General features: G+C 40.8%; 3 protein-coding genes and 1 non-coding gene across 13 annotated transcripts in view; 2 read left to right on the top strand and 2 right to left on the bottom strand.

Moving 5' to 3' along the window:
- raw overlaps positions 1–1,807 on the top strand; it is a 30,781-nt gene extending 28,974 nt beyond the window's left edge. For all 5 annotated transcript variants that reach the window (NM_080050.3, NM_001201804.1, NM_164836.3 and 2 more), the window contains 2 exons: positions 50–960; positions 1,097–1,807. In NM_080050.3, coding sequence (NP_524789.2) covers positions 50–960; positions 1,097–1,252 — 1,067 coding nt within the window. In that variant the 3' untranslated portion in view covers positions 1,253–1,807. The remainder of the gene's footprint in view (positions 1–49; positions 961–1,096) is intronic.
- A 268-nt stretch (positions 1,808–2,075) lies between these two features.
- On the top strand, positions 2,076–24,461 carry Hnf4 (Hepatocyte nuclear factor 4). Of its 5 annotated transcripts, none has more exons than NM_164834.2 (8): positions 2,076–3,201; positions 7,147–7,326; positions 21,435–21,873; positions 22,062–22,558; positions 22,629–22,766; positions 22,830–23,066; positions 23,139–23,798; positions 23,863–24,461. In NM_164834.2, exons 2-8 carry the CDS (start codon positions 7,230–7,232, stop codon positions 23,907–23,909), a joined length of 2,115 nt encoding a protein of 704 aa, NP_723414.2. In that variant the 5' UTR covers positions 2,076–3,201; positions 7,147–7,229; the 3' UTR covers positions 23,910–24,461. The 5 variants fall into 5 exon arrangements, with proteins under 5 accessions (NP_723414.2, NP_476887.2, NP_001097126.1 ...); NM_057539.5 differs by having other exon boundaries at positions 2,645–3,201; NM_001103656.3 differs by lacking the exons at positions 2,076–3,201; positions 7,147–7,326 and adding an exon at positions 11,782–12,838 and having other exon boundaries at positions 23,863–24,434.
- On the bottom strand, positions 4,160–6,115 carry CatB (Catalase B). Of its 2 annotated transcripts, none has more exons than NM_001273339.1 (2): positions 5,153–6,115; positions 4,160–5,089 (listed from the first exon to the last, which is right to left on the bottom strand). In NM_001273339.1, exons 1-2 carry the CDS (start codon positions 5,990–5,992, stop codon positions 4,409–4,411), a joined length of 1,521 nt encoding a protein of 506 aa, NP_001260268.1. In that variant the 5' UTR covers positions 5,993–6,115; the 3' UTR covers positions 4,160–4,408. The 2 variants fall into 2 exon arrangements, with proteins under 2 accessions (NP_001260268.1, NP_609248.1); NM_135404.4 differs by having other exon boundaries at positions 4,247–5,089.
- Positions 6,237–8,212, bottom strand: asRNA:CR44992 (antisense RNA:CR44992). Its single transcript, NR_124147.1, has 2 exons — positions 7,744–8,212; positions 6,237–7,687 (listed from the first exon to the last, which is right to left on the bottom strand).
- Positions 24,462–24,543: the final 82 nt, after the last annotated feature.

Below are 24,543 nucleotides of genomic sequence, written 5' to 3'. Positions count from 1 at the left end.
GCAGACGCTTAGTTTAACAAGATTTAGTAATGTTTAATTTATTATTTAGCTCCCGATGTGGACATTTACTACTCGGCCAGCAAGAATATTTCGCGCACGTCGAGCAACGCCAGTGTTCCGTCCAATAGTAGCAGTGGCATCGGACACGACCTGGAGCGCCAGAGTCTCTTCGAGCAGCTCAGTCGCAGCCGGGACAGTGGAACATCTTCGCCACAGCCCACGGGATCGAGCAGTTTGGGTAAAAGCCCTCGGCCACAGATCCTGCTAAATGTGGAGTCGATCGAGACAACGGAAATAATCACCACTAAAACCATAGAGACCAAGCCAAATCCGGTGACTGCATCAACTGTTGTGCATGCCGAGGAGGAAGAGAGTGATTCCAACGACTCGGTCCTCTCCAGCAACAGCTCCATAGCCAGTGCCGGCGATATACTCTGCTGCGGTGGTGGCTTGGATCTGCGGGATGTCTATCTGGGCGGAAGTTGTGTGCTGCGCACCAAGTGGCGTCAGGAACTGGCCGTGCCCTATCTGCAGTCCAAGGGCGTCAGTTTCCATACACCGGCGCTGCACGAGAGCATCCAGCAAATGATTCTGAACCAGGAACAGAACCAGGATCAGTCTCAGCAGCCGACAGTGCCGCCGCAGGAACAGCAGCAACAGCAGCGTTCCTTTGTGCGCACTCGGCGAAAGTGCAGGGGCAACCAGCTGCAGCTGGAGGAGCAAGAGGAGCTGACCGTGGCCGAGGAGTCACTTAGCTGGTCCCTACCACCGGTCGCCGTTCGTCAGAGCCTGTTCAACCCATCGCTGCTCGACTCGAGTCGAGTGTTGCTCTTCGTCATCACCAACGAGACCCGTTCGCTGGCGCCCATGACCCTGGCCGCCCACTGCATTGGCCTCATGTACAATGTGGTGCTGGCGGTGCAAATGCTGCCCGAAGACTGTGTCCTGGGTGACGAGAAGGTGGGTTGTCGACGCAGTCCATTAGATAGTTATATCTTATATCTTGCTCATATATAACTATAAGCATATACAGCGAGTTCTATTCGTTCATTTTATTTGAACTTTTATTAACCAGACGTTATGTTTCTCCCTCCAGCTGACTGTGGCGGCCATCAAGGACTACAATCGCGGACGGTCGTACCTGATCGACTTGGCCAAGAGGCAGGGTGTGCCCGTGTTCAGCGACATTCGGGCAGCCCTCGAGTGCACCGTGGCCAAGGTGAAGGCGTACAACAACCGCGACCGCTGCTAAATCGTACCTGTATTTAAGTTCCAGCACGTGACAATTTAAGCTTATCTTTAAGTCTAAGGATTAGTGCAATTTACGTTCTACTCTTAACCCCCACTAACTTAAATGGTGTCTGATCGTATTCGGAGAACACTCTTCTACCTAGTTAACGCTATACGTAATATTATATAGATGATACAAATAACAAGTGTAAAACCACTAAAATGTCGTCGCCCAGAGAGCGCATTTCATAACCTTATGGAGAAAGTCTTGCATTCAGCTCCACTCTCTCTATGATCGCTATAAGCTATTTGCTTTATGCTAATTTATTATTTATTTAACACCATACGCGTGGTACATGTGCTAAATTAAATGTAAATATTCGAACGTGTACAATTCTTAGTGCATATATGTACAATGAAACACCAACTAAAATATATATATATATTATAATCATAGTGAGCATTCAGATCTAAAATAATATCTATATAAAAGCCCCATCATGTATATGTATACCCATAGTGACCCACTGTACCAGTTAGCTGGCAAAAAATATCTCAATAAACCAATTTTTCTAACATTTGATTGGAGAAGTTTTTTTTGGTATTGAACACTTTCTTTATATAATTTGAATATTCTTTGGAAATGGAGATTACTGTTACCTAGTAATTATAATACACATATATTTTAAACGATAAAATTTTGAATTTGAATAGTGCGCGCAGTAATTAGCTTTCGCAAGTGTCAAAAAAGCTTGGCAATCCAAGCGTAGTGCTACCAGATCGTATGTTTTTATCACAGTCTGGCAGCCCTCCACCGCGATCACTGAAAATTGACGTGATGGAAAGTCACACGCACACCACAGCAATTGCACTTTTACTCTCCGCGAATCGCTTTGTTGCTATTTTCGCGTGACTCCCTTTTGAACTTTGCCAAACAGAATATTAGCAACAAAATGTGATATTATCGCATCTTGTTTTGCTCACGCGTTTTCCGCTTTTCGCAACGGCTGTGTACTGTGCGTTGATGGTGCCATTTCCAATTTGTATCTTTCGTTCGATTTGGCGACTTTGATTTCAGTCGCCAATCGTCAATCGCTGCGCCGGGTTCTCTTCTCCACCAGTTTGAATTTGAACGTGGGTGTGCGAGTGTGTTTGCGTGAGAGAGCGGGTTCAATCAACTGCAGTTTGCAAGTCGAGCACATTCCCCGCCCCTCTCCCTACAAAAAACACCACATTTATGCAATTAATGCATATTAAACTTATAAAGTGAACGGAATTTTTGTTTGGCAAAAACAACTACGTAACAGCCATGTTCTAGTGTGCGTGTGCGAGGCAGAGAGCTAGAGAGAGAGAGAGAGAGGGAGAGAAAAAAGAGAGAGTGATAAGTGAGCGCTTTTGTAACGGAACACAGAAGCCGTAGTTGAATTCCAGTGACGTTGGAAGAAACAACTGCAAAAGGCAAAAACAAAGACAATGTTTATAAGCTGTATATTCCGCTTTGATTGATATAAATGAATATATGCAGTGCGCCAGTTATACAACTGCCCTGCAAAAGTCACTCATTAAATAAAAAACGCCCGAGATGAATTTCACAGCGGCGGCAACAAGTGCAATAATAGTAAAAAATCAAAAGCCAAACAACGAAATCTCTCCCAAAAAAACGAAGAAGCGTGTCGCGGTGCCAAAAAGAAAACAAAAATAGAAAAATACACAACAAAATAATACGGAGAAACGTTAATTATAACGAGCCACAAAATCGCATAAAGAAATCAACAAGTGTGTGTCTGCCTTTTTTTCCATATTCGCTTTCATTCATGCGGTCAACTCAACAATAACAACTCAAAATAGCAACAACAACAATAACAATATCAACAAGAGCAGCAGCAGTCGCTGATAAAAGCCCTGCAGCTAAAACAACAACAAAACAACAAAGATAGTTAGAAAGAACATCGTCTGGCCATTGAGCTTTAAGTAAGTTTATTGAGTTCTTAGTTACTGCCTTCAAGTCGCTTAACTCAACCAGTTGCCAACATTGGCTACGACTATTTGCTTAGCATTTGAGTAGGACAAGCTTTTCGGCTTAATAAACAGTGCGTTGCAAAACTGTAATGATGGGGATCCTAATCTTAAACAGTATACGAAGTATTGGCATCAAGTGGATAATATCACAAATTTACAAAAAAATTATATAAAATTTTATTGGATGAAATATCAAAATTTGATATGATCATATATTATATATATTCCAAGCTAGATATTACAAGTTTCCAAATCAACAAGTACAGAATTTATCGCAACTTAACATTATATGCATAAAATAGAAATGTGTGTACACGGCCTATCTTGATAGCACTAATATTTATCTTCTAGAAAAGTATTAAATTATAGTAAAACAAGAGAATTTACGATCTAAAAGCAAGCAGGTTTAAAAACAATCTCTGTGCACAGTATATTATGCAGTAATTTAATGACCCACGAAAGAGTAAACAATCTAGGTATGCAATCCATTATGGAGACATTTGAACATTTGTAGGTTAAATAAATTCAAATTAAAACCCTTTAATGACGAATCGCACTGTACTTTGGCGAAGTCAATCAAGCGCAGAACGCCCAGACACACGTGTGCTGCATGTAAACAGAGCGGCTAGCTAATGACAGATCTCGATGGGTGGTGATGGGGAGAGGTCTCCGAAAGGGCATTATCATCCGGGTTGGATAATCACAGCCAGCAGATACGTTGGGTAACCAGATTAGCGACGATTACTTGCCAGTGGTCAAGGTCAGCTCCTGAAAGTATGCTAAATAAATGAGGAGGAAACACATTTATAGACTATTTTAATGTATCCTCAAATATTTTAGGCCACCGAGGGTTAGATATGTTTAAAAAAAAATGTACATAAATGACATAAAATTCAGTAGCACTCCGTTTATTTAACATTCACAGCAAGGTTAGAGTGTAAAAAGTGTATGATAAACTGGCATTTTAAATAGGCATATTAAGCACACAAATACAGATACATTTCAAATTTCTCATTTACTCTTCTTCAGTTGGGGCACATTTTGAACGTTAGACCAGATTTAAACACCAATTAATAATTGGTAAGAATAATAATAATTTTTAAGAATACGCCAAATATTTCAACAGCCCACAGTCTTATAAAAAGTGACTCAATACATCCTAGAACTTGGAAATCCTGGCCGTGTTAAGGGCCTCCGTCATCAGTCTTCCGAAATCGGAGTGCACCATGGTGAACAGTTTCACTGCCCGCTCCTGAAGGAACTGGCTAGCTTCGGTCAGATGCTCGGACAAGTTGCGAACTAGCCGCTTGCGGCCGCAGTTATCCAGGGTGTAGGTCCAGAAGTCGGTGACCTGACTGAAATTGTCCTCGGTGTCACCGCTCATAAATCGATAGACATCTCCGCTCAACGGACAGCACGTCTGCAGGCCCAAGGCCCGCGGACTTTCCCTTGGTCCGCAAAAGGAATTGGGGAAGTAGTTGGGAGCCCCGTTCTGATTGTCAGTCACTGTCATAGCACCATCCCTCTGGAAGTTGCGAACATTCACGCGGTACGGACAATTCACCGGTATCTGCATGTAGTTCACGCCCAAACGATGGCGCTGCGAATCGCCGTAGGCGAAGAGGCGACCCTGGAGCATCTTATCCGGCGATGGCTCGATGCCCGGCACCATGTGGGCCGGACTGAAGGCCAGCTGCTCCACCTCTGTGAAATAGTTGGTGGGATTGCGATCTAGAACAATCTTGCCAACTGGAAGCAGGGGGAAGTCCTTCTGGGGCCATACCTTGGTCACATCGAACGGATTGAAACGACACTTTTTCGCCTCCTCGTTGAGCATCACCTAGTGGTTATAAATGAGCTCTCGATCTAGGTACTCGATTATATAGACCTATATAATTCCTACCTGAATGTACATTGACCAACTGGGATAGTTGCCCTTCTTGATCGAGTTGTACAGATCCCTGATGGCATAGTCCGGATCGTGGGACATCAGCTCCTCGCATCGTCGGGCGTCCAGGTTCTTGATGCCCTGGTCCGTCTTGAAGTGGAACCTAACGTATTGCGTCTCCCCACTGGCATTGATCATGCGGTAGGTGTGCACACCGTATCCGTGCAGGTGGCGATAGCCATCTGGGGTTCCCCGATCGCTAAAGTACATGAGCAGGGCATGCAGGGTTTCCGGACGCAGGGTCATGAAGTCCCAGAACATGTCCGGATCCTTCAGGTGGGTCTGGGGATTGCGCTTTTGGGCATGAACCAAGCTGGGGAACAACATGGGATCCCGGACATAATGCACGGGCATGTTGCAACCCACAATGTCCCAGATGCCGTCGTCGGTGTAGAATTTGACGGCAAATCCGCGCTGTTCACGTACCGTATCCGCAGATCCCTGTTCACCGCAGGCCACCGAGAATCTCATCGCGACGGCAGTTCGTTTTCTAACCTTATCGAATATGGAGGCTGCACAGAATTTTGAAATGTCATGGGTGCACTCGAAGTAACCAAAGGCGCCGGCTCCCTTGGCGTAGGCCACCCGTTCGGGAATCCGCTCCGAGTCGAAGTGCATCACCTCGTCGAGGAACTGGAAATCCTGCAGCAGGGCAGGACCCCTTGGTCCCACCGTCTGTATGGCATCCTTGACGCCAACTGGAGTTCCACTGGATGTCGTGATCTCCCTTTGCACCTCGGAGTCATTGTTCTTATAGTCAATCAATTGATTTGACGCCGTATCGCGTGAACACATTTTTCAATTTTGTCTTTGGTCTTAAAATTTCTAAAAAAAAATTTATTTTCAAAAAAAATATTTCACACAGTTGATTTCAACTGCTAACAAAAGCGTTGTGAGTGATTTTGCTTGTCAATTGTGTGATCCCAAAATGAAGTGTAAATCGAAGAAGACAAGACGCGATGTAAATTTATAAACAAATTATATTGATATGTATAAGTTAGAACAACAATATATTTACATATGTATGCGACTTTAATTTACCTATACTTAGATTGTTATTTAATAGAATCGGAGTATTAAGGTAAACAAAGTATATCAGCTTTTTCCCGGAAATTTATAAGCTTATAAAAGAGTTCTATTTGTGTTGTTTTCGGCGCCATTTCGGCGAATCGTGAAAGTCACCGGGGTTCAAAGGTCACGAATTGACAATGCAAACGAGGGGGTCTACGTCAGCTGCCCCCTGATAAGCGATAAGAGGGAGAAATCAAAGAGTGATACAGAGGTACCCAGTGCAATAGAACCCATACAGTCCATGGGGCTTATCGGCCTTTCTGGCACTCGACCGAAAATCGCAAAAACTCGCATAATGATGAGAAACAATAAAGGGCCGATAAACAGAAATTCTGTTTTCGCGTTATCGCAAACAGTCAATTCTCTTTTTTTACCTGTTTTTTTTTCCCTTTTTTATTTTGCGAGAATGAGTGTTTTTTATCTGCTAGTCAATAAAGCATTGAAGATTATGATTTCTGGTATTTTTTGGAGCTTTACGTGTACGTGTTACCTTTTGGACTGTTTTGATATTCGAAGGGGGAGTGTACGTAGAGCTTTGCTTTATAAAAGTATTACTATCCCTAGTACAGGTGTGTGTCGGGCATATTGCTGATATGGGATCGTAAAACAAAATGACACCTCCCCCCCCACCAAAAATATCTGATGGGGGAAATGTAATGTGAAGCGTTTGGTTGTCGGCCACTCGAGTTGACACCTACATTGTGTGCACAAACGACAAATAGCCATTTTGTATATACCGTTTTGTAGATTTACAGGTGATACTTCGCTCGATTAGCGGGTCATCATTAAAAATTTAATATGTTCGGCCCGCCTTCTGTTGTTTTAGCCAGTAGTAGATTGAAATACGACAGCTTATCGATTGCCTTTTCCACTTACAGTTGCCGGTCATTACTTCATTACTATGTGATTGGATCTTCCCGACCCACTTGTAAATAAAAAGTAAAAATACTGGTTATGAAGCATGATGAAGCATCCGCAGGATCTGAGTGTCACGGATGACCAGCAGTTAATGAAGGTGAACAAGGTGGAGAAGATGGAGCAGGAGTTGCACGACCCCGGTAAGTTTGCAATTGCAGTAACTTAGATAAAGCATATATAGATATAAGATCCTCTCTCTAAACATGTGACAAAAAGCTGAACTCAATAATATATAAATTTTTAAATTTACTTATATAAGTTGAAATATTTTTTGTACTGTCATAATGACGTTTTCCATAACTTGCTACTGATTGATAGTTGGTAGTGCAGCTTATGAAGGTAATAATACTTTATTAAGTAAATAGTATAGCAAACAGCTCGAAAAGACATTGAACACGTGCCACTGGTGGTGGCCAATTCATGTCCGATTTTGACAGACCTGTGGTGGTATTATAAATAGAACGCCATGGCCTTGATAAGAACGCTTTTCAAACGATAAGCCTGCAATCATTATAAATGTTTATAAATTTGTTTATTGATTTGGAAAATTTACTGACACTGTGCCGCCTGCTGCAACCGTCGAAGATGGAATTGAAGTTACAATTGAAACGATAGGGTTACCGATAAATCAAAAATGCGAGTAAATAGCGAGTAAAAACAAAGGAAACGCGCACAAATTTAAGCGATGTGAAACGTAATCGTAATGTTTAACTTAACCCCAAAGGGTTAAGTATGCGCAATGGCAAACACACGGTGCGACTAAATACTGTGGCTTATATGCACATACATATATGCCCAGCTTACAACAAAACAACGTCTCCAAGTTGTTGAATATTTATAGAGACGATAAGCCCGACTGTCTACAGTTTTAGCTTTAGCTCAGCCTTTTTTAAGGGGGCTTGTGTCACCTTAGTCGCTGTGCGTTTACTTTCTGGTTTTTTTTACCTTAGCCGCAGTTGAAGGCAAATTCGAACCTATTTATGCCTCCTGTAATTCCCCGGTTTTATGCATGGCAGAGGTTCACGGGCCCCGACTTCATCCATACATATATGTATATATAGGTATGTATATATACCATATAAGGCGAGGACCGACTCTCCCGACCGGCTGATATGATATGGGGGTTATCGCCCAGACGCGAACTCCATTGATTTGTATTCGCCTTCGCAAATCTTCGTCGTTCTGCGATCCATTGGGGTTTTTTTTATTTCTTGAATGGTTCTTTTGGTTTTGGGTCAAGCGGCATAATTAAAAAAACTGTTTTCCGTTATCTAAGATGAAATAGTCGCACTGGCATTGGCAGACGAACTAACAAAGTAACCCACATGGGTCTATATTTGTTCTGCCTTTTTATATGATATCCGCTTTGGACATTCATTAATTTCCATGGTTAGATAATGCAAGAAGTGCCTTGCGTCACATACGATATAAAGTAAACAAATATGTCACTTTGCTTGAGGTCTAGAGTCGTTTCGCAATCGTCTATCATATATACATACATACATGTATGGGATAATAAAGATAAGCCCGTTTCATATTGCTTTCACACATCACATCAATGGTGGTCAACGCATAAGTGGCCAAGAAGTGGTGATAACCTTTTAGAAATGTATTAAAAATATGTCACAATGCATAATAAAACTTTAATAAGTGTTGTTTTTATGCACCTTGCATATTTTTTAATGACTACCTTTTATTTAATAAGAACTGCTGATAGCGGCATTTAACGTATCTCTAAAACTAAAATCGCATTACTTCATGGCGTTTGGGTAAAAGCTTTCCGAGTCGAGTATCATCTGCTTTCAGTGAACCCATTTCCGAGGCTCACTCCTTACACAATCCACTTGGCCGGACTATCCTCACACTTGAACTAATTCTCCAATTAGTCGGAGCTGCGGGCAGGCAGCTTTATTCAATTGCGATGCTTATTATATCTTATTGTTTCACGCAGGAGAATCGCCGCTGCGAGTATCTCACAGATACGGGAAAGCGAGCGAAGCACTCAGTCGATGTGGACACATTTCACTTAAAGTTGTCGCCGCTAAATGAAGTGTAAATAGTAAATTGCAGTCAAACATTATGAAAACCTACCACAATCGTCATTATTGCGATCGTCATCATTGCATTCATTCATACATACATATGTATGTGGCTGTCAGGCAACGGCGAGTGATCGTAATGATGATCGCCATGAAGGCGATGACGAACCGCACATGCAAGTCACATGTGTGTCCCATGGCTCGTTCTTCGCTGTGTTGTCTCTATAAAAATGTATGCAAATAAAATAATAAGTTTCGCAAAAAAAAAAAACTGACTTAACGAAGCACCCAGCTTCGAAGATCGAGCGAAGAAATGCAATGGTAGCTTGCCATCGGCGCTGGCTAATTTTCATAATTCCCTGGAAATTGCACGCTGCAACAAGGGTCGCCACATGTGGCCGGGAAAAGCGACAGCCATCAGCCCGAACATGACATGCATTTTATTTCAATTCTATCTTTTCCACTCTTACTGACTGCGACTTTTCTCCGGCTACATGGTACGTTCGTGCATTATTTTCATCACCACCACACCCCAGGAAACGTATCTCTCAGATAGCAACGGCCGGAGTTGCTGTATTTCGAGTTCGTATCCACAATTGTGGGGACAACACTTGTTCTGTGCGGCTGTGATTCACTACTTGGATGCAATCGGTTGATATCGAATAAGTTTGTCGTTGCATTCAAACCAAAACATATGCGTCATGTCCTGATCAACTCGCTCTCTCTCTACCCACAGTCAGATTACAGATGGTTGCTGCTGGTAAACATATTTTGTAATTGCACTTAATGCAATCTCTCAACCCCATTTCGAGGGATCATCCAGATGATGTTTTGCATCAATGCAACAGAGAGAGACGACGCCATCGGTTAATTTGGAATAACTTTTACATATGGATATATGTTTAATTAAACTGAAATAAAGCATACCCAAAAAAATGGATTTTCTTATTAGCAGCTCTCCTTAATGAAATGAGACAATCTTTTAAAAACAAAAATTAAAATTTAATCCTTTGTGTGTATCAAAACCATTTATATTCAATTACTATTCGCTGCGAACAGCAATTAGCCAACTCAACCCCTTTGTTCCCAACAGAATCGCCGAATCATAATCATATCAAGTTTCCGCAAGCCCAACGTTTATGTGATGTCCGATGATGACGCCAAACGGGCGGCATTCGGAATGGATTCCTCATTCGAATCCAAAGTGCACCGTGAGTGGGCAACTGGGTCTGGCGTGGAGCTACGTTTCGTCACAGAAATTCCGGCGTATAAAGTACGCCTGACGACGACCAGCTGACTGCGATTGTGCATGGTGTGTGCTGGTGTTGAATGACAGCGAATTATATTCAATTGAATCAGAAGTATCAATCAGCGCTGCGGCCCAAGAAACCCAAAAGCCAAAACAAATCATTTGAAGAGCCAACCGTCATCGGTTTTCCACCAGTATCTCTTTCGAATCGGAATTTTCCGACTGCTTTTTCAGCATTCCACTGATAGGCGACGGAGAAGCGGCTGGTGCCTTGAACTGCTTAGCCTAAGGCGCTTACTAATCGACACAGCCAAGACTATGGAATCAAAAACGACGACCTACTATAATGCCTCCACTATATAATATATCTGAATCTCTATCTCTTTCCGCCGCTGTCTGAGGGGACGAGGCTGCAGCTCCGGCTGTGATAAGCAACTACGGAGATACCAGACTGCCTGTTTGCCAAGCTGAAAGTGAAGTGATCTACAAATAGAATAATAGAGAAACACATTTCACCTAAGCTAGAAAGCTCTTGAGTTGTTAAAGCAGCCTATGAGTGTTTGAAGATCATAACCAATTTATCAGATTAGGAAACAGCAAGTGAAATCTTAGGATGCAATCCGTATAAGTCAGGTTGTATATATCTCCCAACGTCACTTCTACAAGTAAACATTGAAATAAAACTTTTTAAGAAAGTAAAATATATATTTTTTATAAAATTCAATTTCAACATGTAGTTGTCTTTAGTCAAGCTCAATTACATTTTAAAATAAAATAATTGCATATTTTATGTTTCTACTTTCAAACTTTATTATTAAAATCCAAATATTTCTCAACACCTTCCTTGCGTGCATCTCGAGAGGTGCCGGAACTCAATACCTTTTTTCGGAGTGCCCAACTTTTGGTAATCTAAATCTGAACTGTGAAAAAAATAAGCAATAAAAACTATTTATTTAATGAAAGCTCAAAAGCACACACAGCCCCGAAAACAAATACCCAGAGATATGGTTTTATTATATGTGCCATTAAACAATTTGAATTATATACTACGGAGTACTGTGCGTTCGTGTGTGTGTGGAATCCGCTTAATCTAGTCTGATAAGACCGGCGGTACTAGCGCGTCGATCTTATGCGCATGCCCCCGATTCGCGGCGATCCAAAGCGATCCAAGCGGATCCGAACGATCCGATCCGATACGATACGATACGATACGATCCGATCCGAGCTGAAGTGTTAACAATTTTGCCAAGACGACTGCTCCGCTGCAATATTATTAATCACGGCGGCAAGAACAGCAACAACAGTCTAGTCAGAATAGCCAGAATTATATTTATTAAAGTTTCTGTACGATCGTTGGGCTCGGTCAGCTTCGAGCCAGCCGAGCGATCCAGAGCTTTCGTAGTCGCTTCGTCGGGGCCGTCGGCTTCTATATCTACAACAAATAATATTAAGACAGTTAGTACGTGTTGAGAACATTATTTGAGGTTTAGTCAGTGTTTTGCACTAGGCGGTAATAATACAGGCGCCGCAGGCTCACACCCTTTTACCTTTTTACTAACAATAAAAAAAGAAAATAAATAAGACAAGCCGGCTTTAACCAATCCAACTTGCCAATCAAAACATTATTCAAGAGCACCTGTGCGGCACTGGGAAAGGATTCGCGCAAAGAACTGTGATATTTTTAAACAATTCTACACGCCGCCCAATTTGTATTTATTTATTTAATCCGCTCGCATGTAAATATATATATACATACAAAATATATATATATATATATTGTATCGAACCAATTGCCGACGGTTCGGTTCGCTTCGGTTTTTTTCTGGGCAGTGCGGTGTTTTCCCTCGCTCCTTAACTTTCATCGCTTCAGCTATTTTCGGTTTTAATTTGTGCAAATATTTAACTTTACTTAAGTGTGTCTCTGGCCCCTCACCTTAGCTGGCTTCAAAATAAAATCGACAACAACAAAAAAAACAAAACAGAGAGAATTATACAAAAAATGCTCACCAACAATAACAACAAAGTCGGCAACAGCGACAAAAGCAGCAACCGTTTGTGAAAAACTCAATTTGCCCAAGAGTGTGAAGGATTTTCAAATATTTACCCTCGTCTACGATCTTCATTAACTGCGTACCAGGAACTAGGGACGCGTCTCCCACACTTTGTACAATTCATTGCTACCAACCGGATCGGTTTTATATATATACACATCATTTCAATACGTGAACTATCAGCCAGAGATTAAAGCAATCTAAATGTACGCCTCAATGTTGCCCAGTTTGCTAAATATGAAAACGGAGAATCTGACTAGCTCAAGCTACGACGATGCATTTCTTCTCGAAGAAAATCTTCTGCACATTATGGGTGAGTGAAAAACTTGAGGAAGAAATATAGTTTTCTTATAGTCATCAAAAAGGTCCTTGATTAAACTTAAGATAGGTTTCTGATTATATTGCATAGCACACTTTTAGACTGAAAATATGAAGTAGAAGTGAAAATAACAAATACGTAATTTGGCAACCTACTCCAGATTTCCTCATCTTAATAAATAACTTGTTATGCAGCAATGAAATACTTTATAGATTACGCAGATTACGGCGATTAGAAGTAATCTCAAACCAATGGGGGTAATGGGCCTTGTTGGTGGTTAATTAAAAATGCGTAGTTTTGGCGATAATCGACTTTCATAGGTAAAAATATCACATTTAAAAAGGAATCTGCAGGAATTACCCCAAATCTCAAATTTCATCGAGTCATGCTGAGAAAGCATTTTGCAAAAGTTAACATAATAACACGTTTGTCGAGAATAATGGGATCTTTCAACAGGGAACACAGATTATATACTTAAATTAAAGGTTATAGCTTTGTGAAATGTGACAAATTTTTTTACTTCTAGCTTTAGCTTTAATGGGTATCTAAAGGTCTAGACTGACCATCTCTGCAATGTGTTTCGTTCCCAGAGTTTAACGCCTCTGATAAGATACACTTAATTGCGTCCATGACAACATCGCAAATAATTCACAGCCAAAATCAGGCGATACAATTTATGTAGTAGATCTCTCCTCATTATGGGACCATCGATTCGCGATTTGTGGGGCTAAACAAACAATTGCACTGTAATTCATTCGTTGCCCCACTCGCGATATGGATTTTATCTCTGATGATATCTATCTGGCCGCAGATTACTGATACCGTCGTGTGCAAGCCATTCATGGGGGGTAAGGGGTTTAATCGTGGCAGCCTGAGCCCCCCTATCACACATAGCTGAACCATAAAAAAGCAACTTTATTGCAAGGCTTATCAGCGATTATGATTCTCTGCCCGTGTGCATCTAAGGCGATAAGATTTCATCAAGAGCCAAGAAACAGCCAACGGCAAATATAATTAGCCAACGTTGCTTTGGTAATACTTTAAACTGATTCTTTAAATGAAATTAACTTAAATTAAACGATATTAAAATGCTGTTTAGCTGTCCGCAGCAATTTTTCCCTCATATTAGCCATAAATTGCCATCAATGGTGCTCTAATATTCGAGCATTAATTTTTTTTTGTTGGCTTCGCTTAGAACAATTTTATACGATTATAATGGATGCCTTAATTTGAGATTAAAAACATTAAAATATATGTTTTTGTTTATTTCATTGTTTGTGCGCGCGGCAACGGGCGAATAAATTGTGATGTGATTATCAATCTAAAGATAGAATAAACCTAAAATCACTCAGCCGAATTGAAATTTATTCCTATGCTTGTTTTTGCACACGACTGGTTGGGTTAATTATCATTTGCCATTCGGTCAATTTGAAAACATTAACATTATTGATACATTTATTACTGATATAAGTAGCCGTAGCCCCCTCGATCCTAAGTCATCAAGGGCGATGAGCACTTGGCAACCCCTCCACAGTCAACTTCAACTACAACTACGTGTGCGATTTGTACTTAATTTCTTGCAATTATTCAGCTACCTTATTGAACTAATCACTAGTTCTCGGATGGCAGTTAACTAACCGGAAATACTACCCATTCCATATGCATATGGCTATGTATAAGAAAAGGCCACTCGAGATTTACATCTACAGAAGTTCGGTGTTATCGTTGAGTATTGTCAAAAAGCTAGAAAATCGAGTCTGATTGAAACACTTGAAACACTTTTAACGCCAAAAAAGAAAACAGATAAGTCAGAAATCGAAAGTTTGCCTGCCTAAAATCTTTACGCTTGAGAAATTAATAAGTTCTGCGTGTATGAACCGAATTTCATTTTAGCGCAGAGAAAACCAAATTGATTTTATTTTTGAGGTAGGTTAGCATAAACGTAATTTATGTTGGATTATGCTGGTGAAGTGGTAATATAAACTCTGATTCACTGTTTTCACACGCTTTCAGTCACTTCTTTACTCATCGTGACTTGCAGTTTTATTTTCGCTAGAAAAAGAGGAAAGACAAGTTGTATTTATGCTAATTAGTAATATAATAGAACTCCTAAGCTCTGACGCATGTTGCATCTGAAAAGATCAGAAGGGACTATTTTTTTTTAAGATATGAGCCAAAAAAAAAGAGATTTACAAACAAATCAATTCCAAGACGAGTAATTCAGAGCCAGGCTTTGGGTGAGCTAAACGAGTGCTTGGCGCAGTCGAGTTCTAAATGTCATGATACGCGGTTCAAGGCGAGGATTGCTTTAATTGCTCTCGGCTATTTGCTATTTGGAGATACAAATGTAACTGAAACACGTTAGCGCCCAATTAAGAGGCCAGACGGACACGGCGACCATAACAAACATAGTTAATGGAAATTACACTTGACTCGATTCTAAGTACCAGGCGAGAAGTTTTACTTTCAGCATCAGGTCTAGAGATACAAATACTCAGATACAATAGTTAGTTTTAGCTGTCGGCTTGCCATTTGATTGGTCCGTGTGCTGCTTGCCGCTTTAGCTTTTCGTTAATAACAATTTAATTGAGACGTTTTTAGTATTTTAATTATAGACAATATGAGCGCAATTATTAGTCATAAAAATAATGATAATGCCAATAAAAAGTTGAATCTTACGAGACGCCGTCGCTTTTAATTGGATCAGGCCAACGAGGGGAAATCAGAGAAGTTGTATGAATACGAACATTAATGGTTCTCTTTGGTTTCCAAAACAAACAACCTAACCTAGCCCAACTCAAGCCACTGATCGCATTCGGTTAGCTGGAAAAGGCACTACCTATATTTGCCAGGCAAACATGACCAAACTGCAATATTTTGCAACCGCAAGATGCTTTTCCAATTTCATATCACTTATAAGCAAATATGTAATACAATGAATGCCAACACAAACCCCTTATTTTCCTTAAAAAACACTCATAAAAATCATTTAAATTACAATGTCAAATAGAAACCACTTCCACCAATACAATATAATACATGAAAACTATTTAATTTTTCGCAGTGCGCTATTATCACTGTTTTTACAATATTTGTACTGAATATTTCAAATGTCCAGCGTAAACATCCGTGGGGAGATCATCCCCAGTTAATGGCACAGGAATCGTTTCCAAAGTTCGCACTTGGGTGCGAATATAATCCTATAAAGATCACCACGTAGTTTCCAGGAGATGAGCTCAACAACTTTCGATGATTTCACAGATATTTCCACCCACAAGTGTTTGCTCCATCCAAACTCTAAATTTTCCCCCTGTTTTCCCCATCGTGATGTAATGCTCAAGTTGGTTTTTCGGCTTTCTGGTAATGCCCGTCCGAAATGTATGGTGTATTTTGTTTGTATAACACGGGACTTAAATGTACTTTGCGAATATTAAACATAACCTTTCGATGGATGGGTCAAAATCATTAGCTGAAATAACAGTAGTAGCTAAAGACAATTCCAACAGACTTGATTTGTTTTCACGGAACTACAAATGCAATTAAGTCGCGTAATAAACTAAAATCTTGCCAGTTCAAGCAACTTTCGGAAACCGCGTTGATTATAGCCGCACTAAAGGGACGGAACAGACAACCTTCAAAGTTGCATCATTTCGGGGCGTTGTCATGAGCTCAGATCGTGGGTGGGTGCATGCAGCTGTGCAGGCTACTGATAATATTATATATGTACCCTCCCTAGATGTTTGCTTTCCCAAGCGAGATTTCTACCTGGCAATTAGACAGTGCTTTGCGGCGTCTGTCTTACGCATATTTATTGACTTTGATCTCTGACAGCAATTTAAATTTAAACGATCTAACCTAAAACAGCCCCTGAAGTGGTTCTAAATGATGAAGTAAGTGAATGATAAGTAAGTACTTATACTCAGTGCTTCTGTTGATGGTAAAATGATTTACTACAAGTATCTGTGGCAAACCATCTTACTATTTTCTTGGCTATCTAACAAAAGTATCTAAGAAAGTGCCAAGCAAGCATACGATATATTAAAATTAAAAAAAAATCAATTAACATAATGTATATTCCAGCTATTGTATTTAAATTACATTTCTTTTTACACTCTTTCCCCCTTTTTGCGATTTTATTTACAGCGCATGCAAGCAAATTCGCATGGGAATAGGAATATCGCCAAAAGCCCCACTGATATCTCGCTGATTCATTCTTAATTTCACTCCCCCTCTCCCCTGCACAGCCATCGATTTGTTTTCAATTTCTGCTAATTGCTCTTGTCGCATGTGGACAACGTGTGTGCAGCTATTGTTTCGGATTCGGATTCGGTTTCGATTTCCAGTGTTTTCATGTCGCTCGCCTATTTCAAATTGATCATACGCCGTGTGTGCTATCAGCGTCGGTTCGAAGCCTCGCTGCCATTAGGCACGTTATTGAGTCGCTGCCGCGGAGCTGCGACGCCGATAAGAGTCTATATATTTTCAATATGTGTATAGGTATAGTGCTCGATTGGGGGCTATAAATGTGTGTGCGCCCAGCAGATGGGGTTAGGGGTTTCAAAATTACACATTTATGTGGGCTAATGGTAGTCGTTCGCATTGCCGTTGAAAAAAAAAACAATAATTAAGGTCTTTGCTAAATTGCCCTCCTCAATAATCCGTGCATGTGAGCGTGTTTAAGATTTTTCTGATTTCGCTAGCTTCCCTAAAGCGAGCACAGCCCAAATCGTTTTAGAAAAATAATTAGGTATTATCACAGCTATTTTTACCTCAGTATACCATATATATATATAATCCTAATCAAGTCGAGCCCACAATTTGATCGTTTAAATGGTGGTCATTAGTTTATGCCGTTCTAAAAACCTAAGCTATAATTTACTAAAGCAGCCTTTAATTTTAAGATAAAGCCTTTGCATTCGGCATTCTAACTTGTAGGGATAATGAAATGTAACAATAAAGTTTATAAAGATCAAAATATCGGTTGCTTAGTTCTTCCAGTAGGTTTATGCGTTGCGAACACAGAGAATATTTATACTCCTTTTACAATTCACAATCTCATAAACTGTTTGCTTGTTATCAAATTTCATTGTTTTTCTGACTAATGGCTGACTAATGCAATGCAATTCATACAAAGGCCTCCGGAAATAAACGTGAACACGTCTGTCAATGCATTGTTTAAAAAAAAAGATAAATTAAATTCAATTAACAAACAAGCGTTTTTTATAAGTGGTATTCCAAATATATTTTCACTTCCATCGCTCAAGCTTATATAAAGAAATTTTTCAAAAAGAACCTAATATATTTCTAATATATGCTTGGTAAACAACAACATGGTGTCCAAAAATAAATACAAGTTTTGCGTAGTTCGAGCAAAGTTCCCACCGAACTTGTGTTTGGCAGACGAATCATATGAATATGAATATATATGATGTACATATATAACTCACACATGCCTGCGAAACATTGTGGTCAAAAATCCAACTTAAAAAAATAAATTTTCCAATAGTCATATATTTAAGCAGACATTCCTATTATTTTAAGAATAAATAAATAAAAACATAAATAAGTAAAACACAATGGTGAGAGAAGGAGAGATCGCTACAGCACCGATGTATCGGTCAATACGAAAATTATCATCGTGGCGCGAATAATTGATTCTCTTATTTTGGAACCGCTCTCCAGATCCATTTATTTATACTTTTTGGAGGCTCGTCGTCTGCCTGTTACGAGTATTGCGTTCGGCATATTAATTAAATAAATTTTTAGAGAACACATATGAGTATTTATAGATAAAAGTTCTGCTTTGCTTTTATATGATGGTCAGGTGTTCACATTTGTTTGTTTTCACGAGAAACGTGAAATCCCTGTATGTATGTACATATGTATGTTATTGATTGCTGTTTTCGGCTCTTTCATTTTATCAGCGCATCATCCAAATAATACTATTTTCCGAATCAAGAATCCGATATTTTCTAATCTCAGATTACGATTTGCCCACCTCAGTGTGAGGCATCAAAATTTTTTTGCAATACTAACGATGACGCGGTCGGAAAAAAAGTGAACTCTAACGATGACTTGGCTAAAAATATAAAAATTACACCGCAGCCTGTTTCCCCCTCCCGCGGAGTGTGCGAGCGAAACGGCTGCGGTGGGCGAGAGAGATGGCGAGTGTGGGGCGAGACAGTTTTATGCGCGAAATGTTAGCAAACGAGTATTATGGTTTCTTATTTACCTTTTTTATTCGTTGCTGTTTCAGTGTATGTTTGCTTTTTCCTCTCCAACTGGTAGAACAACAACATTAAGTGTAAGAAAACAACAAATGCACACCCATAAACAGAGAGATAAGAACTTTTGGCAGTTGTATTTTTTACTTAAACTTCTCTTGGTCGAGCAACTGCTCTTATTTCGAGTTGGATTTTCAAGCGGTGAGGATATGTTTCAGGTGTATAATATCGGAATTGTCGGTGTACCGTGATTAACTGTCTGAGAATCTGTAAACAAAGTGAACAATTTGCTGTTTGGAGTGCAATCATGAAAAGTCTATTCAAATTGTAAATGTTTGCCAATCAATTACCTTTTAGAGAATTCCCTGCATATGAAAACTAATAAGGCAAATAGTGGAAAATCTGTGGGAACCACCCACTGCGAACGCTTCGAGATAATAACAGTATTTATACACCTATTAAAATGGTAATTGAAAGAATATTTTTTTAAATAATTATTTTAAATAATTCCATTCTATTCAATTTTCAAAAACAAGTATTCCTTAAAATCGACTGTACGAGCACTTTTATTGTTGTTTATTAAAAGTAACTACTATTTTCCGTCGATGCCTATTTTCCGCTTTACTAGTATTTCTATTTTCTCTCTTTCTCCGTCTCCCCAAATGATTTTCTCACACACGCAAACAGTCTCTCATAACGATGTCCAAATTAAAGCCGGCTTTTTTGTACACATTTTATTTATTTATTTGTTTATTCGTTTGGCCGATGTCGTTGTCGTTGATGTTGTTGTTGTTGCTTTTGCTCTTGCTTCTGCTTCTGTCCATTAAATGAATTTCTATCTCTGCGGCTGCGTGCCTCTGTGTTGGTGAGAGCCCCAAGTCTGGTTTTGGGGTCTCGCTCCCTCTCTGCGGGAAAGAAAGAGAGGGGTCGACATATGCAAACACAGTTGAATTGATTTAAGCGTCGATTAACGCACACACTCAAAACGCACGGTGGGAATTCGAGCTTTTTAAAACTAAATTTAGAAACTTCAGAACGCGTGGTGACGTGGTGATATATTGATATGATCGCACTTCAGAATACCTAACCAACTATGTTAGAATATAAAACTTCCAAAACAGAAATGTTAATAAGATTTAGAGGGGAAATTCATTATTTATTCGTTTATTAAAAAGTATTTTTTTGTAATAATATTATTTTCATATCCATGTCAAAAAGCTTACATAAAGCATTATGGAACATTATTAAACAGCTTTTATTTGTTTTCATAGAAAGAGAGTAATATTTATTAACGTAGAATTTTCTGAAATCAGACCACTGTGCGGTGGCGCAGAGAGAGCAGGAGAGGTGCCAAGAAACAACATACGATACCGCGACTGAAAAATTTCGAGTCGTGTGTTTTTTCATTAATCAGTTGCATTAAAATGGTGCGCAAGTCCGGTAGAGTTAAGATTTCTAGTCGCGATCGCGTTGCCGTTGGCAACATTCTGCTGCGTGGCAAAGTGGGCGGTGGGCGGGTGGCAGTTGCAGCGGCAGAGGAGGCAGAGGCGGGGCGACGTCGACGCAGGCGCGACAGCAGCGCCAGCCGAACTGCATCCAGTGACGGTCAGTTGTTGCTTTTATTTTTAATATTGTTGTTATTTGTGCAGTTTCTGTTTGTTGCTATTGCGCGATTTTTCGCTGGTTTTCACACAATCCCAACTCTATGACCACTGTGTATCGTACGTTATACAGCTGCGATCGAAATAAAAGAAAAACTAACAAAAATACCAGTAAATAATTTTTATTGGTACATATATACCTTTTTATGAAAAAATAGTAGTCTTAAAGGAACACATACACATTATTTAGTATCGACTTCATATTATATATGATAAAGAAAATTATTTCTCTATTAGACTCTGTGCAGAAATTTCGGACTGTGTATGTTTTTAATTGCTCTTTGATTGCAAAGATTGTCCGTGGATTTAAAATGGCATATCCAGTTGCTGCAAAACCTTAGCGAGGAATTTGCGTAGGCATGATCAAATTCTAAAACTGTGCGTGCGCCCAGCACCCGCAGCTTCAAAACTGTGGATCTCACCATGACGGAACACTTTTTACAACAAAGCGATTTACATTTGAAGATTAGAATATTTTCCATTTTAAAGAAGTAGAACTAGTTCGACTGGGCTGGTGGGGTTATGACTTTAAGAAGTATTTCAACAGTTTATATTGCTCACTTATTTACTGTACATATATTAAAGTTTAAGGCCGCCCTCGTAACATTTAAGACTGTGTCAGGAATATATGTACGTTTTTCTAATGAAGATTTTGTTCATACAACTCATCTTATGAATAACACTTTTACCTGCTTTTCGTTGCAGAATCGGAGAGCCACATAATGCACGCGGATGCCCTGGCCTCTGCCTATCCGGCTGCCTCGCAGCCCCACAGTCCGATCGGCCTCGCCCTCAGCCCCAATGGCGGTGGGCTGGGACTGAGCAACAGTAGCAACCAGAGCAGCGAGAACTTTGCGCTCTGCAACGGAAACGGAAATGCGGGCAGCGCAGGAGGCGGAAGTGCCAGCAGTGGCAGCAACAACAACAACAGCATGTTCTCACCCAACAACAACTTGAGCGGAAGCGGAAGTGGGACTAACAGCAGTCAGCAGCAATTGCAGCAGCAACAACAACAGCAATCACCGACGGTCTGCGCCATTTGTGGAGATCGGGCGACGGGCAAACATTATGGAGCCTCCAGCTGCGACGGCTGCAAAGGATTCTTCAGGAGGAGTGTCAGGAAAAATCATCAGTACACTTGCAGGTACACATATGTCCTTATACGGGACTAGTAGGGAGATTAAGATTTTCCCAATGCCAAATTTCCAGTCAGAAATAATTTGTATAATTCATAACGATAACCCTGGTGGGACGTGTCGGGACCTGGCGGAAAATTCTAAGTTTACGACTATCTATACGCATTCGTTACTCAACTTAAACTTCTCTTGGCAGATTTGCGCGAAACTGCGTTGTGGACAAGGACAAACGGAATCAGTGCCGCTACTGCCGGCTGAGGAAGTGCTTCAAGGCGGGCATGAAGAAGGAGGCGGTGCAAAACGAGCGGGATCGCATTAGCTGCCGCCGCACCTCCAATGACGACCCGGATCCGGGCAATGGGCTGTCTGTGATTTCCTTGGTTAAGGCGGAGAATGAGTCGCGTCAGTCGAAGGCAGGCGCTGCCATGGAGCCAAACATTAACGAGGACCTCTCCAACAAGCAGTTCGCGAGCATCAACGATGTCTGCGAGTCGATGAAGCAGCAGCTGCTGACCCTGGTGGAATGGGCTAAGCAGATTCCGGCCTTTAACGAGCTGCAGCTGGATGACCAGGTGGCACTGCTACGCGCCCATGCTGGCGAGCATTTGCTCCTCGGCCTGTCTCGTCGTTCGATGCACTTGAAGGATGTTCTCCTGCTGAGCAACAATTGTGTGATCACAAGGCACTGTCCAGGTAATGTTTTTGATACTATCAAAACCTATAAGTGAAATTGGTATAACCTTTGCAATCATTCTTTTTCCAGATCCCCTTGTGTCGCCGAATTTGGACATCTCCCGGATCGGCGCCCGTATCATCGATGAACTGGTGACGGTCATGAAGGATGTGGGTATCGATGACACTGAATTCGCTTGCATCAAGGCCCTAGTCTTCTTCGATCCCAGTGAGTTATTTAACTTATTTACAAAAGTGACCGTTTAATAATTGGTTCTTCAAATAACTTTAGATGCCAAGGGTCTTAATGAACCGCATCGCATCAAATCGCTACGGCATCAGATACTCAATAATCTCGAGGACTACATATCAGATCGGCAATACGAGTCGCGCGGTCGCTTTGGCGAGATTCTGCTCATCCTGCCGGTTCTGCAGTCTATTACCTGGCAGATGATCGAGCAGATCCAGTTTGCCAAGATCTTTGGAGTGGCCCACATTGATTCATTACTGCAGGAAATGTTGTTGGGAGGTCAGTATTTAAATGTTGCAAATATACGTTTGGAACAATTTATTAATTTAATTTTTGTGTGTGTGTTAATAGGAGAGTTGGCCGACAATCCTCTGCCGCTATCGCCGCCCAATCAGTCAAATGACTACCAGAGTCCCACCCACACAGGCAACATGGAGGGCGGTAATCAAGTTAACTCCTCTCTGGACTCGCTGGCCACGTCCGGTGGTCCTGGCTCGCATAGTCTGGACCTGGAGGTGCAGCACATTCAGGCTCTTATCGAGGCGAACAGTGCGGATGATTCCTTCCGGGCCTACGCGGCCAGCACTGCAGCGGCAGCCGCTGCAGCCGTCTCGTCCTCCTCCTCTGCACCCGCATCCGTTGCTCCAGCCTCGATCTCTCCTCCGCTCAACAGCCCCAAGTCACAACATCAACATCAGCAACATGCGACGCATCAGCAACAACAGGAGAGCTCCTACTTGGACATGCCCGTCAAGCACTACAATGGCAGTCGGTCCGGACCGCTGCCAACACAGCACAGTCCCCAGAGGATGCATCCCTACCAAAGAGCAGTCGCCTCGCCGGTCGAAGTGTCCAGCGGGGGCGGCGGATTGGGTCTGCGCAATCCTGCCGATATTACGCTCAACGAGTACAACCGGAGCGAGGGTAGCAGTGCCGAGGAGCTGCTGCGACGAACTCCACTGAAGATCCGGGCTCCCGAGATGCTAACCGCACCCGCTGGTTATGGAACGGGTGCGTAGTAGATTGATTCGAAGCAAGAAGACATTTCAATAATATATTTTATATACTATTTCAGAACCCTGTCGCATGACACTTAAACAGGAGCCAGAGACTGGTTACTAGAAGAATAACGAACGGTGCAATATGCAGTTTGCAATAGGACACCCCTTAAGCACACAACCCATACACATACAGGCCCTCTCTTGCTGTACTCCCCACCAAGTGCTATATAGAGATGAAATTGAAATGAAGAACTTACTTAATTGTTATGCCTTGAACCATTTTGATACTTTTTATTAGTCCTAAGTAGGTATTTTGGAAATTGTTGCTTAATTTTTAATGTTTAACGCAGTTGCAATATATTTTTGGAGTCATATTTTGCTCAAGAAGTTTATTATATACAATTATACTATATATATACACCATTTAGCATGTACTGAGTTTGTTGGTTATTTGGTTATCTTATACTTGTGCGTGGATCACAAAACATTCATATAAGGCCATGCAATATATTGTTTTAGGTTAGGGTGTTGTCTAGATTATGCTGAAAGTGTAATATATATTTAATTTTAAACAAAGAACTATTTTTATATGAATATGTATAATATACAAACTATTTCTAAGATGGCTGAATGAATAAACAAAATCAAAATAAACACTGGAGAATATGAATGTAAATCGTTTACTGCGGCATTTTTACTAGTAATAAATATTACTATAATTTATAATTTATGCCATCTCTTTCAGCAACAACTTT

Source organism: Drosophila melanogaster, chromosome 2L, assembly GCF_000001215.4.
Source record: "Drosophila melanogaster chromosome 2L".
Taxonomy (NCBI): Eukaryota; Metazoa; Arthropoda; class Insecta; order Diptera; family Drosophilidae; genus Drosophila; species Drosophila melanogaster.
This window is presented reverse-complemented; position numbering and strand designations above follow the sequence as displayed.